The sequence below is a fragment of the Petaurus breviceps genome, unplaced genomic scaffold, assembly GCF_028583685.1.
Source record: "Petaurus breviceps papuanus isolate PSGF00001 unplaced genomic scaffold, PetGlider_PUasm1.0 91133, whole genome shotgun sequence".
In the NCBI taxonomy this organism is placed as follows: Eukaryota; Metazoa; Chordata; class Mammalia; order Diprotodontia; family Petauridae; genus Petaurus; species Petaurus breviceps.
Genome location: NW_027187419.1, coordinates 18066565 through 18081890, shown reverse-complemented (window position 1 = coordinate 18081890; position 15326 = coordinate 18066565). Strand labels below are relative to the sequence as shown.

General features: G+C 38.2%; 1 protein-coding gene across 4 annotated transcripts in view; it reads right to left on the bottom strand.

Moving 5' to 3' along the window:
- Positions 1-15326, bottom strand: part of PDGFD (platelet derived growth factor D) — a 337251-nt gene that overhangs the window by 30502 nt on the left and 291423 nt on the right. For all 4 annotated transcript variants that reach the window (XM_069080540.1, XM_069080538.1, XM_069080537.1 and 1 more), the window contains one exon: positions 14923-15121. In XM_069080540.1, coding sequence (XP_068936641.1) covers positions 14923-15121 — 199 coding nt within the window. The remainder of the gene's footprint in view (positions 1-14922; positions 15122-15326) is intronic.

Here is a 15326-nt window from a genome sequence, read left to right as displayed (position 1 = left end):
AAAGAGGGTACCTCCAACTGGGGAGACCACAGAAGGTTTTACGATGAAAATGGAACTTGAGCTGAGTCTTGAAAGTCACCAGGGGTTCCAAGAGGTCGAGGTAAGCGGGTACATTACATGCCTGGGGAACATTCAGTACAAAGGCACAGAGATGTGGGAAGTTAAGTGGGCCATTATGTCTAGAATGCAGAATGAGAAGAGGAGGGCAAAGTATACAAGGACTGGAAAGGTAGGAAGGGGCAGACTGTGGAGAATCTGAAATGTCAACCAGAAGAGTTAATTTTTGATCCTAGAGGCAATAGAGAACCACTAGAGTTTTTTGAATGGTAGGAGGGATTGTGACCTGTGATCAGACTTGCCTTTTAGGAAAATCACTTTGGCAGATGTGTGGAGGTTTGGAGTGGGGAGAACTCCGAGGGAGGCAGATCAAATAGGAAGCCTTGCAATTGTCCTTTCAGAGGTGATGAAGACCTGAACTAGGCTGGTGGCTGAACTAGCTGAGGGCTAGAATTTAAGCCACAATGAGGGGTTCCTATTACTCTGAGGCATGAATTATCTCATTCTATTCCTTCCTCAGGCTTCTGTCCCCGGATTCTACAACCAGTGTCTCGGAAATAGGATTTACTGTTCCTAGTGTGAACTTTGAAGCCCAAATGTGATAGGAGAGAGGAGGTGAATTTGTCCCTCTTGCTTGTCATCTCTAAGACTAATTCGACTTCTTTCTGTGGGGATGGGAAAAACAAACGAATAAAAAGCAAACAAAAAGCCCCAGGTATTATATTTCACAGGGCTAGCAAGAAAGAAATGCGGTGACTATCTAGCTTTTAGTATACATTTTTAAAGTCTTTTGCTAATGGATTAATGTTTGTGGGGTTTGGGTTTTTTTGGTGGGGTTTTTTTGAATGATGAATCATCAATTCATTGTGAAAGATTTTTAACAAATTGCTACCTCAGAGTGAAAATGGAAAAGCATTTATTGTCATCTCCATCCTCTGCCAGCTTCAGTGTTAATTCTGTAATTCAAGCAAACAGCTTTGCCAAACTGTTCTCAATATTATGCCTTATCAGTCCACCTTTACTGTGGCTGTCCTCTCATCAATCTTCAGTCTGTCTACCTTTTCTTTCCTTTACTGTTGCTACTGCCTTGTGCATGAGTGCCCAATTAAGCTTCTTCATGGCCTTAAAAATATTCAGTAATCATTCCTAAAAGCTAGCTCCAGCCTTCAGAGACTTTGGAAGACATCTAACCAACTTCTTTATAAAATGCTGAGCTCAGTAGCAGCCTTTGTGCTGCAATTATCCTCTAGGTTACCTGATGAAGATGAAGTAAAAAAAAAGTCAGCTTATGTAGCACAGCAGTATAAAATGTTGTGGCAATTAAGGATATACCTTCTCAAACTGCTTGGATTTCAGCAGCTAGAAGGAGGGGCTGTTGATAAAAACACAACTTGATTTCAGAAATCTTTCCTTCTTGAGCTCCAGCCCACAAACCTTTACTGTGGTCATAAAAACTGATCTGTGGTAACCATTGGGAAAGTACAAATGGACTGTTCCCTATGTGCAAAGTACTAGATATGATCATACATGCACAAGTATGCATATATACTTTGATCATGTAATATACACAAATAATTGTGCATGAAAACACATGTATGTGTATGTATATGTATATACACATACATATACAACAACCTAACATTCTGAGTTCTGTAACCACGAGTTTCTCTATACTTTCAAAGAGAGAAGAGGGGGAGATCTGAATAAATATAGGATTTTTTCATAAGGTGGCTAAAGTCTACCAGACTTTTTTTCTAGATTCAACATCAGTATGTATGTGTAGTTTATTTATCTTTATGGAAATAAGAATCTTACCCTTCAGATCAGATTTCCCATACTCTAAATGAGCACATATTAGCAAAAAATGTGTTTGAGTATCTTATTTTGATTTGGAAATTCAGATGAAAACAATTGTGTAATAGCTAATCACTACAAAGAAGGGCACTTAGAGGTTTACAAAGTGCTTGACGCACATTATTACGATGGTTTTTATAACGTCTAATTAGGAAAATGTGGAGACTTCTTTAAAAAATGTTGGAATAAACTAAATTTTATGATGGTCTTGTGCTGGTTTTATTTTTAAAGGAGGGGTGCAAATAGTTTTCAATAGAGGATGGTAATTTCTTGGTTTTCAGAAGGCAGAGGAAGGGAGAAATTCAATAAATAGTCAATAAACATTTATGACATACCTCTCCATGTAAAGAACCGAGTAGATTTTATTAAAACCAGAGATGATGGGCTCCCTTTCTCTTAAAGGCTTTTAAAGGAATGGAGAAGTTCCTAGTAAGTGTCAGAAGGCAATGATTATGTGTTTAGCCTAATTTAATGGGGCTTATTTAGCACAGCACCATAGACACTTGGTGACCCAGATCCTCTCATCAAGACAAACTACTACCTGAATATTTTTCTTTTCTTTTCTTTTGTACATATTTCTATCCCCAGGGATCAGCACAGCATCTGGAACATAGCAGACATTTACTATATGTTTATTGACTGACTGAGCACCTAGTTAAGGTAGCCACATTCATTCTGAGTATACTGGGCCTCCACTAAGTAAATTAATAGTACCTTGAGGATTAACAAGGGGATGAACATGGGAAAAGAAAGACAGACTTTCGTTTTTTAACCAGAATGACTGCTAAAAATTACACATTAATTAACTGGAGACCTTTAAGGCTGCCTGTTTTCCACAGTATAGAACTGTCTTCTTATTTATTTGCATCAGAATTATAATCCCTAAATAATAGGAAGAAATCTAATTATGAGGGGAGCTACAACAACCAATATGTATACTGTTTTTCTGTGGAAAAACCTGTGAAATATTAGGAAAGTTTGGGAATTAGAGGGAAAAAAAGAACCAAAGATATTTCCTCTCCTCCAATGTTTTCTTTAAAAATTTTATGTGTAAACAGTCACTACAGGATAAATAACATTGTTTTTTTTAACACTTCCTGGCTCAGGGGGTAAGATGGAATCTGGATAATCACAAATCACACTGAGTTCCATAAACAGCATCCAGGGGACAGATTTTTAAAGAGTGCCAGAAAGGTTTCATGTAAATTATCTCATATAGAAATTTAATGTTTGGCAATATTTTCTGATACTTTAAAACACACACAGAAGTTACAAAGAGAGGTAATGTGAAAAGAACTCTGACTGCACTTCAAAATCTGCCCCAGACATTCACTAGCTGTGTGATCATGGGTAAATCACTTCATATCCTGTGACTCAGTTTATCTATAAAATGGGGATAATAATACCTGTAGAACTTACCTCAACAGGATTATTTTCAATATTAAATGAGATAATGGATAGTGCTTTGAAAACAAAGTTCAATTAAAATGTCCTCTATTAATAATATTAATGGTTACATTGAGAATTTAGTTTCTGTAGGATTTTTCCCCAAATAACTATGTGTTGTTGTTCAGTTGTTTCACTCATGTTGGACTCTTAGTGACTCCATTTGGGGTTTTCTTTTTTTTTTTTTTTTTTGGAGGGGAGAAGGCTGAGCAATCAGGGTTAAGCGACTTGCCCAAGGCCACATGGCTATTAAGACTTCTAAGACTGAGGCTGGATTGGAACTCAGGTTCTCCTGACTCCAGAGCTGGTGCTCTATTCACTGTGCCACCTAGCCACCCTGATTGGGGTTTTCTTGACAAAGATAAAGCCAGAAAAGTATACAGCATAAAGTTTGTTGGGATTCTGCTGATGCTGAGGTGAGATAGACTTAAGTTAAGGAATATGGCTGCAATTTAGCAGGTAATGGGGAAGTACTGAATATTTTTGAGTAGGAGAACGATGTGATCAGAGTTTTTATTTAAGATTATTCTGGCAGTAGTGTGTAGGATGTATTGGAGGGGGTGAGACTATAAGTGGAGAGATCAGTTAGGAAGTTAATCTCATATTCTAAATAAAAAACAATGGGGGCCTAGACCTGGGCGGTTCTTCTAAATGCAAAGACAAGGAAGCATGGATTTTATTTGATCTGTTTAAATAGATTTCCCAATGGGGAAAAAAAAGAATGAAAAGAAAATAGAGACACAAGGAAAATTATAGGAGAACTGGACAAAAGAGTCTTTAAAAAAAAAACCCTTCTTTTCTTCAGTCTCTCTCTTTTCCAATCCATCCTTCACGCAGATGTTAAAACAATTCACAGGCCTGACTGTGTTATTCCCCTGCTCAACAAATTTTAAGGGCTACAGAAAAAATTCAAATAAAAAAAGCTATAGAATAAAATACAGATTCTTTAGCTTGGCATTTAAGACCTATAATCTGGTTCCAGCCTACCTTTCCAGGCCTGTTTTATTTCCTGGAATCAAATACAAGCTCCCTTTCATGTATTAGCTAAATTCCAGCTAAGTTTGCCTCCTTGCTGTTCCCAAATACGCAACATTCCATCCCCCACCATCTGCAACTCCCACTTTGTGCAGACTATCTCCTGTGTCTGCCACACACTCCTTCCTCACCTCCACTTCTTAGAATGCGTAACTTCCTTTAAAGCTCCTCTCAAGTTCCGCTTCCTATATTAGGCCTTCCCTCATGCCCCCATCTACTAGTGCCTGCCCATGGAAATTATACTGTGTTTACTTTCTATATCTTTTGTGTATACTTATATGTGTAAGCTACTTAAAGCAGGGGCCATTCTATTTTTGTCTTCGTGTCTTTAGTGCTTAATAAATGCTTGTTGATTGATTGATGATTGGTATCCTACATACCTCTCTGACTGGGTTATTAGCTGTTTTCTAACTTTGCTCCATCTCAGGCACAGAAATCACCATATTCATGTCCCGAATATATTCAATTTTATTCAATAAACATTTACTACTTATCTATAAGAAACAAGTCACGGTGCTAGATGCTAAGCATAAAAATAAAACAAAGCAAAAACCTGTTACACAGATAAAAATTGTATCGATTATTTTTTCCTTCAAGGCACATATCAGAAGAGCTGTTGTTTGTCCTTCTATCTCTAAGGGGGCAATGATATCATCGGGGTGACTAATGACAGGCAGAACAAAGTTGTAACTTCACTTGAAGAGAGTATTAGTCAGGACTAAGTAAGGGTCAGGAAGACCCCAGTTTGAATTTTGCCCCAGATACTTACTAGCTCTGTGACTCTGGGCAAATTAACCTCTCAGCCTCAGTTTCCTCACTTGTAAAATGGGATAATAATACCTGGCTCACAGATCAAATGAAAATAAAGAACAAAGGAAACAGGATATGTAAAGCACTTTGCAAAATCTTAAAACACCACGTAAATGCTAGTTAAGATTATTATTTACAACAATAAAAATAATAAGAACAATTTCCATTTGTTTCCTATTGTTTTTCAAACAAAATACAAATTCTGGTCAGACATTTATGCCATACACAATCTGGCTGCAATCTACCTTTCCTAATAATTTCCTACTGTTCTCATTGACATACTTGTCATTCCAGCTGATTGGCCTATTATACATCCCCTGAAATCAATATTTCATCTCTTGGCTTCATGCCTTAACATTGTTCCCTCTGCCTGAAATCCTCTCCTTTTCCCCTCTACCTCTTGGAAGCTTTTTTCCAAGATTCAGGTCAGGCATCCATCCTCTCTGAGGCAAAGTTTTTCCTGATCACTCCAGTAGTCAGTGCTCCATCCTGCCTCAAAGTGCCTTATATCTGTTTCTCTATTTACATCTAGTAGCCTTTAGTAAAACAAAAACTCCCTGAAGACAGGGACCATTTTACATTTTGTCTTTGGATCCTTGGAACTTATCACAGGGTCATGCAGTCAGTCAATCAATAAGCATGTGTTAAGTGCTTACTTTGTGCCATATACTAGATTTAGTACTAGGGATATAAAGCCCCTACCTTCAAGAAGTTTACATTCTAATAGATGACATAACATGTAAATGACTAGGTACATATAAAGCATATAAAGATTATATGAATGTAATTTGAAAGGGGAAGGCAAGAGCAGGTATGAAGATAGAAAAGGACTTTGGAGGAGGTGAGATGAGAAGCTGTATCATGAAGTAAGCAAAGGAAACTAAGAGGTTGTCAGGGACCAGAGTATTCTGAATATAGGGGGTTAATGACCAGTGTAAAGGCAAACAGATGGGAGATGCAGTGTAGTGTGAAAAGAACAAAGCGTACACCAGTTTAGGTGGATCATAGAATTCATAGATGGGATCAAGGTGTAAGAAGAATAGAAGGGTAAGAAGGAGCTAGGTTATGAAGTGCATTCAATGCAAAGCAAAATAATTTATATTTGATCTTGAAGGTAATAGGGAGCCATTGCAGCTTGTCATGCAGGAGGGTGACATGGTCAGATTTATGAGTTAGAGAAATTGCCTTGGCAGCTGGGTGGATTGGAGTGGGATAGTGAAGGAAGGAAGAAAATCAATCAATAAACATTAAAAAAAACCAACTAATGTGTTAGTTTCTATGCTAAATTCTGGGGATACAAAAAGAGGCAAAAAAAGAGTTCCTGCCCTTATGGACTTTATAATCTAATGGGAGAGATGTCATGCAAACAAATATATCCAAAGCAAACTATATACAAGATAAAGAGCAAAAAGTTGACAGAGGGAAGGCATGAGATTTAAAAGGCATTGGAGAAGGCTTCCAGTAGAAGACAGAATTTTAGTTGGGGCTTAAAGAAAGCCAAAGAGGTCAGCAGGAAGAGTGGAGGAGGGCTCCACACATGGGGGGCATCCAGAGAAAACCAGTTAGTCGGCTATTGCAGTACTCTAGGTGAGAGTGAATGAGGTCCTGAACAAGGGTGTTGTACAAGAGGAGAGAAGGAGATTAAAATGAGAGATGTCATAAAGGTAGAAACAAAAAGATTTGGCCATGGATTGCATATGGTAGATTCTCAAATCCTCGTTATGTTACAAGTGGTTGTAGTGGCAAGCAAAGGAGTACTTATTGACTTGTTTCAGCTATTTAATTATTTAGCACCTTGTTTCAGTTCAAGTTTCTTTTCAGCCTTGCCCATGATTATATCAAGATGTTGTTAAGAAACAGAACTTGTGAACACTGGAATTTCTTAACCCCTGTTGCTGATGCAATAGGAAGGGGAGGAGCTAATGACCACATATAAGGAGAAGATCAAGTTGGGAGAGGGTAGAACTGAGAAGGGAACATTTGTGGTCATGGAACTCTATTCTGTTTGTGTCGATTTTTGTCTGTGATACTTTATGCAGAAGCCCTGGGACCTTACTGGAAGCCCTGAAAGAGGATTTTCTGGTTGTCTGCTTACAGAAGTCCTGGAGGAGGGATTCAGAGGTCCTGGGACTGCACTGACAATTTGTGTTTAGTTCTCAGACCTTGTATGTGAGTCTGTGTTGATTTCACAGGCAGATAATAAATTGATGATGGTGCTGGCAATGTGCATGAATGTTATTGTGGATCTGTTAAGCTTTGTCTTCCCAGAAACAGAAACTGTGAAGGACTTGAGGAGGACTGGACACCATGAGCTTCAATATGGAATGGGAACTGAATGAGGAACTGGACAAGGAGCTGAGAGCTGCCTACCTTTGAACCCTGGTGATGGGTAGATTCAGATAGGAGCTGGATCCATGGAAGAGGAACCATGGAATCTGAGAGCCAGCCAACAGTCAAGATGAAAAGACCTCACCTTGGGTACTTACATGGTGAATAGCATTTTTTTTTATGATCTGAAGAGGACCAGTAACATCTGAAAGATGCTTAAAAGCCTAAAAAACCTTAGATCATGATTTACTGTGACTTAGGGGTGGAGAACTTTGGCCTTTGTACTTTGTGTCCCTTAAGTAGGCTTGCTCCTTAAGGATGACTGAGTTAAGGACTTACTGAATGACTGCAGTTTGTGTCCCTTAAAGAGGCTTGCTCCTTAGATGACTGAGTTAAGGACTTAATGAATGATATCTTTTGTTTAAAACTATGTGGCCACTTTAGTGATAACTTGTTATGTTGTAACATTGTGAATGCGGTACTTTGGTTTCTATGAATGTTTTGCTTTAATTTACTGCTGAATAAATAGGGAGTTCACTACACTATGTAATCAGAATCTTCAAGCTGTTCACAGGAAAGCTGCTAGTGCTTGTCTTTACAGTGGTTCACTTCAGTTCACTCTCTCCTCTCTTCCCCACCACTCCCTGCCTCTCCATCTTGGGCAATGTTGTGTCATGGAAAGAACACTGATACAATTTCAGAAAGACCTATAGCCTCTGCCACCTATTAGCTGCACAATATTTAGTAAACCACAGCCTCTCTGAGACTCAGTTTCTCCATCTAGAAAAGGAGATAATAACCTATTTCACAGGTTTGTGGAAATGAAATAAGATAATGTACACAATATAATATACTTGGTAACTGTCGCGCTCTATAAATGTCCATTTTTACTGTTATTAACCCTATTCCTGGTTATTTTTTATCCTCATGAATACAAATGTGAAACTCTTTGATGTATATATGTACTCTTGTTATTAAGGCAGAAAAATCAAGGCTCTTACTGCCAGTTTGAGTGTACAGGTGGTTCTGTGTCCCTGGAATGATAAACAATTAAATCAAGGATATTTATATAAATTTGGAAACTGTAGGGGTTTGCCAGGATTAAATGAAATGGTGAAAATCTGCCTTCAGGCAGTTCTAAACAAGAGATTAAGAGACAGAATGAAAGCCAGCTAAAAGAGGGATTATGTTTATATGGTCACAAACAACTAGGATGTCATCCTGACTTCTCTGGCAAGATCATCCCAGTAACTGAACATGCAGTGTTAGAGAAGACTTTTATTTGGAATTCTTTATTTGGACATGTACCAAAGCCGAACCACTAGTTAATTATTTGCCAATACCTGCCCCCAGAATCCATGCTAGGTGAATCATGAGAATAACATTTTTTTTTAATGATCTGAAGAGGACCAGTAACATCTGAAAGATGCTTAAAAGCCTAAAAAAACCTTTTTTTGGGGGGGCATATCTTAACTATTAATTGAAAGACAAAGAAGAGAGATTAACAGATTAACATTCGGTTGTTGTTTAGTCATTTTCAGTCATGTCTGACTCTTCAGGACCCCATTTGGGGTTTTCTTGGCAAAGATAACGTGGAGTGGTTTTCCATTTGCTTCTCCAGCTCATTTTATAGGTGAAGAAACTAAGGCAAACAGGGTTAAGTGACTTGTCCAGAGTCACAGTTAGTAAGCGTCTAAGGCTGGATTTGAATTCAGTTCTTCTTGACTCTAGGTCCAGTACCTAGCTGCCCTAATGAGATTAACATTACCTGTCATTATTACTGAGTAATTATTATTGAGTAAAATACTTATTAAAATTTAATTTTTTGATCAATTTCCACTTTTCAAAAATATGTATGTACACACAATATATGTATATATTCTTTTTTATGAGAATGGATTATGATCATTTCCATAGAGCATAGATTGAAGGAATTAGGATTGTTTTGCCTGAAGATTAGGTAGGGAGGTATGATTTAATGTATGTTGATGTTGCCCAGTTGTTTGGGTTGTGTCCCTTTGTGACCCTATTTGATGTTTTCTTGGCAAAGATATTGGAGTGGTTTGTCATTTTCTTCTTCAGCTCATTTTATACATGAGGAGACTGAAGCAAACAGGGTTAAGTGATTTGCCCAGGGTCACACAGCTAATAAGTGTCTGAGACCAGGTTTGAATACAGGAAGATGAGTCTTCCTGATTCTAAGCCTAGTACTCTATCTTACTGCACCATTTAGTTGCCTCTGATTTAATGTATATAGAAAACTATCAAATAAAAGAGGCCAAAGAAGGAAGAAATGGGAGCAATGAGTAGAAGCAAAAAAAGAAGCAAATTTAATCTTGGCAGAAGGAAATAAAAATAAATATTAAAAAATATATTAAATAATAATAAATATTAATAAATAAAATATAATATAAAATAATAATAAAATAAAATATAAAAATAATGTCCCAAAGCTGAATAACTGCTGCAAAACTCCCTCCGTGGAGGTCATTAAGCAAAGGGTGTGTGTGTGTGTGTGATAACCATTTATATATTGCCTACCTACTGTGTTCTAGGTGATTTACAAACATCATCACATTTGATTCTATCAACAACTCTGTATAGTAGGCAGCATTATTATCCCCAGTTTATAGCAGAGGAAACTGAGGCAAGCAAGAAGTTAAGGACTTACTTATGGTCACATATTTATTAAGTTTCTGAGGCCAAATTTGAATTCAGGATGTCTTGATTCAAGGTCCAGCACTATAACCTACTTTGCTCCTCACTTGCCTATATTGAATGCTTGTCAGATACATGATGGAAGGAATTTTCATTCAGGTTTGGGTTAGAAAAGGCAGCATTTGAGGTTGCTCCTTCCTATTCTGTATGGGACTTTTATTAAATATATATATATATATATATATATATATATATATATATATTTTAACATTTATGTGTGGGGAAGGGTGGTAGCCTATATTCCCTCAAAGTAGCTACATTGGTAAAGAAGTTGGAATATCAAGACACATTCTATGGCTTATTACTCCTATACCTTTGAAATCTTTCTAATAGTTCAAAAACCATATCCTTTACCCTTTACCCATCCTTTCAGAGAGATAAGGGGATGGGGGTACTTGGCACAAAGGAGTTTCTTTGGAGCTGCATCTAGGCTTTCTTTTTACTGAGGCTAACCTGTCTATCTGCATGAGATTCCACTCCATCTCTTCCAACTAATTGGTCCATCATCCTCATTCTATCACATATCTTCAGTCTCTGTCTATTAGCAACTTCCTCAGTGCCCCAAACTATCCCCACATTTCCCCTATCCTCAAAAAACTCTCAATTGATCCTTCCACTCCTGTTGACTACTGTCCTCTATCTCTTCTGCCCTTTGTGGCTAAACTCCTCAAAAAGACCACCTACAATATACACCTCCATTCTCCGTCCTCTCACTCTCTTCTTCACCCTTCACAATCTGGCTTCTAACCTCATCAGTCCCTGAAAACTGCTCTCTCCAAAGTTACCAATGATCTCTTGCTTGCCAAATTCAGCGGCCTTTTCTCAGTCCTCATTGGCTTTGACGCTAATCAGCGCTCTTTTCTTGGTACTTTCTTCTCTCTAGGCTTGCAGGATGCCACTCTCCTGCTTCTCCTCCTATCTGAGTGTTACTTCTCAGTCTCCTTTTCTAGATACTTATCCAGGTCACTGTGTAACCATGGGTGTCTCATAAAGTTTGGTCCAGGCCCTCTTCTCTTTTCCCTGTATACTATTTCACTTGGTCATCTCATCAACTCCCCAGGATTAAATTACTATCTCTATGCTAATGATTCTTAAATTTGTCTCTCCTGCCCCAAACTCCCTTCTGAACTCCAATCTTGCATCTCCAGCTTCCTTTCAGAAATCTTGCCCTGGAGCTCCATTAGATATCTTAATTGTACAAAATCATAATGATTATCTTTCCCTTTAACTCTCTCCACCTACCTTTCTTATTACCATTGATGGCAACACCATCTTCCCAGTCCCTCAGCTTATGACTTAGATGTCATCCTCTGGTCCTTACTATCTCCTTTATAGCTAATCTGTTGCTAAAGTCTGTGAATTTTACCTCTGCAACATCTCTCAAAATTTCCCCATCTCTCCTCTGATACTATCAAAACTCTGGTTCAGGCCCTCATCATCTCATGCTTGGACTATTGTAATAGCCTGCTGTTGTGTCTGCCTACCCCAAGTCTATCCTTGCTCCAATCCATCCTCCATTTATCTGCCAGAGTGACTGTCCTAAAACATAGGTCTGATCACATCATCCTCTTACACAATAAACTCCAGCACCTCCCTATCACCTCCAGGATCAAACATAAAATCATCTGCTTGGTGTTCAACACCCTTTATAACCTAGCCTCTTCTTACTTTTATGATATTCTTACATTGTGTCACATACATTTTTATTTGCATGTTGTTTCCCCCATTAGATGTGAGCTCCTTGAAGGTAAGAACTGTCTTTTGCCTCTTTTTATATCCTTAGCCCTCAGCAAAGAACTGGGCACATGGTTAGCCCTTAATAAATGCTTATTAACTGACTATCTGAGCCTCTTTGTGATTGTGCTCTGCTGATGACTCAGTTTGATTTTACTCCTTTCTGATCAGTGCTTTAGCTACCTGTATTGTTTTCTGATAGAAAAGCCCGTCCTGTCAACTGTGAGCTCCTTTTTTTCTCCCAGTCTCTAAGCTCAGGTAGTAAACTCAATGGCCAGAGTGTCAATGTGTTACTTAAGGACAATCTTGTGTTCTTAGGAATGCTGGAAAGGAAGCATGGCAGAGTTGGCAGAGGGTTAGCCTTGGAATCGGGAATACCTGATTCTGTTCCAGGTTGTACCTCTGATACCTCCTGACCATGGGACCTTAGGCAAATCATTTAATCTCAGTGCCCCTAAATAACTCTAAATTACCAAAGAGAGGTGCAGAGTTTACAAAGTTTCCCCACACTAATGAAACCACAACATTGGATCAAAAAAAAAAAGGAAAAAAAAAAAACAATCCTGCATATAACAGGAAACAATTTTTTTCTTTTATCTAAAAGCTCTCATTGTGTGACCAGGACCCTTTTCAAAAAATCCCAGGCTCCCTATTGGGATCAAAGATAAACTCCTTTCACTTTCTGATATTTAATCTCTTCACTGCCTGCCCCCTTCCAACCTTTCAAGTCTTTTTACACTTGACAGCCTTTCACACATGCTGTAATTTAGCCACACTGGTCTACCAGCTATCCCGCTCATGGGAAGCTCCAACTCCCACTTCCATCCCTTTGTTTGCACTCACTATGCCCCATTCCCAGAAGGAACTCTTCTTAGTTTCACTCCTTGAAATCTCTGATTTTCTTGAAGACCTAGCCCTAGAGCCCTCTTCTTCATGACATATTTTCTTCTTCCCCCAGATGCTTGGGCCCTAGCCCCTCAAACCCCTTTGTATCCCTTCCATATCTTCTCTACATAGTTATATGTGTACATACTATCTCTGACATTAGAATGTAAGACCCTTCAAGGCAGAGACTCACTCTATTCTCAGCATTAGCATTGTGCCTTAAATGTGATAATCTATTAATTATTTAATAAGACTTGTTGATTGATTATTTTATAAGCTCCATGAAGACTTCTCTTGTAAACTTTCCATCTCTCCTGATGCTTACCATGGGTCTCTGTATACAGCAGGTGCTTAATACATTTTGGAATTATTGAATTGCTATGGATGTCAATCAGTCTCAATAGCATTCCTTTCCAGAAGACTCTGGATGATAAACTTTATTGATAGTAGAAAACAGAAAACAGAACCTAGAATCTTTTATTTAACGAACAAAAATCCTTTATTTGTTCCATGGGTGCTACTCATGTAGCGTTTTCCCATTAATCTGAGAGGCAGCATAAAAGGGTGGAAAAATACTGGATTTGGAGTCAAATGACCTGATTTCCAATCTTAACCCTGCTGCTTACTATCTGTGTGACTTTAGGAAAGTCTTAATTTATAAAATAAAGGAGTTGGAGTAGATATTCCCTAAGGTCCTTTCAAGTTCTTAATTCAGTTTTGTGGGCTTTCACTCCTGACCTCAGTTTCCTCATCTATAAAAAGAGACAGTTGTACTTGTCGATCAATAAGGTCCCTTTCATGTCTGTACCTACTGTCTTTGGAACTAAACCATCAGAGAGATAGACTAACATATAATTGTCGGAATTAAAAGGAGTGGACGTTTTAAACTTGGTAGGTGCAGAGAAGGTTTTGTGTGTGTTGTACCAAGAGGGAAATGACATGGGTGAAAATGAAACATGTGAGAGAATCTATCCTTGGATCCATTATGGAGGCAGACAGTATGGTAGAGTGCAGTTGTCATGCAATAAAATTGATATTTATTTTAAAAGTGCACATTCATCATTGCTAAATATACTAATGCTATTACTAGCTAAATCTTCATCTCTTTTCCTCAAGCCTTGGAAATCCAATTACTCTCCTGTCTAAACAAAGGGATATAAGATGACATAATGTAGCTAGGAGTAGCAAAAAAAGGTGATTTCTGGAACAATGGAGAGAACTCTGTTCTTGGAGACAAAAGATGCTTCTTCTCGTTACTAGCATGTAGCTTGATAATCTTGAGCAGGTCTCGGCCTCTCTTTGTCTCATTTTCCTCATTTGTTTTTCCTGGACGCTCAGTCTCCTAACTTCCATGCCTTTGCATTGGTCATCCCTCATTTCTGGAGTATTGTCCCTCCTCACTTTCACCCTTTGGAGGCCCTGGCTTTCTTTAAGACTCAGCTCAGCACGTGTTTTACATGAAGCCTTTTCTGACTCCCCTTCTTCTTCTCTATACTCCCACATGCTAATGTTTTCTCTTGCCAGACTACCTTATATTCACTTTGCATATGTTTTTTCTGTGCTTATATATGTGTGAACATGCTACCACCCATATTATAATATAAGTTCTCTGAGGGCAAGTATTGTTTCACTTTTTATTTTGTCCTAAACATTTAGCTCAGTGCCAGGCCCTTAACAAATATCTGTTAATTCACTGATTGATCTTTAAAAATAGGGACAATAATACCTTGCCTGCTTGAAAGGAAGAGATTGGAACAGATAATTTCTTGATAACCCTTTTCAGCTTTTGGATTTATGACCAATCTAGAATTGACTTCGGTCTTTCCTGGGAATACTAACTTGTCCTTACACAAGTAAAACTGTTTAGACCAAAGATAGAAACTTCATTTTAAGTCCCTGAAGTATGATCATTCAACCAGGCAAATACTTATCAGCTAATTTGAGGTAATATGAGTGCATTAATGAACCTTAGAGTCTATTGCCATTAAAATAATCAATTCCTTATTAAGCAAATGAACAACCCTGGTAAAGAAATCCCAAGTGATTATTTCTTACCTTTGGATTTCCTGTCATAGTAAGATCTGCCTCGATATTGAGGGGTATCCATATACAGATTTTCAAGATCTTCCTGCCAGGTTTCAGGATTAAAGTGCTTGAGCAGGTCTTCCACGGTGTCAAATCCAGCTACTGTCTGATCGAGAGCATCTGCTGTGAGCGTGGGATCGGTCACTGATGGAGAGTGATAGGATACCCCCTAAGAGTGACATACAACTCAGTGTACTCAGGGAAAAAAAAATGCCATACCTATGAAACACAACAGTCATTTAGTAATGGTAATTTTTTTAAAATAGTTGCTCAAAATGGGACGGGTGTACACAGAAGTCCAGTGATGCCATGCCATGCCACACTAAAAGGCAAGTGCAATTTCTCCACTCCAACATCAAATAAAACCACACATT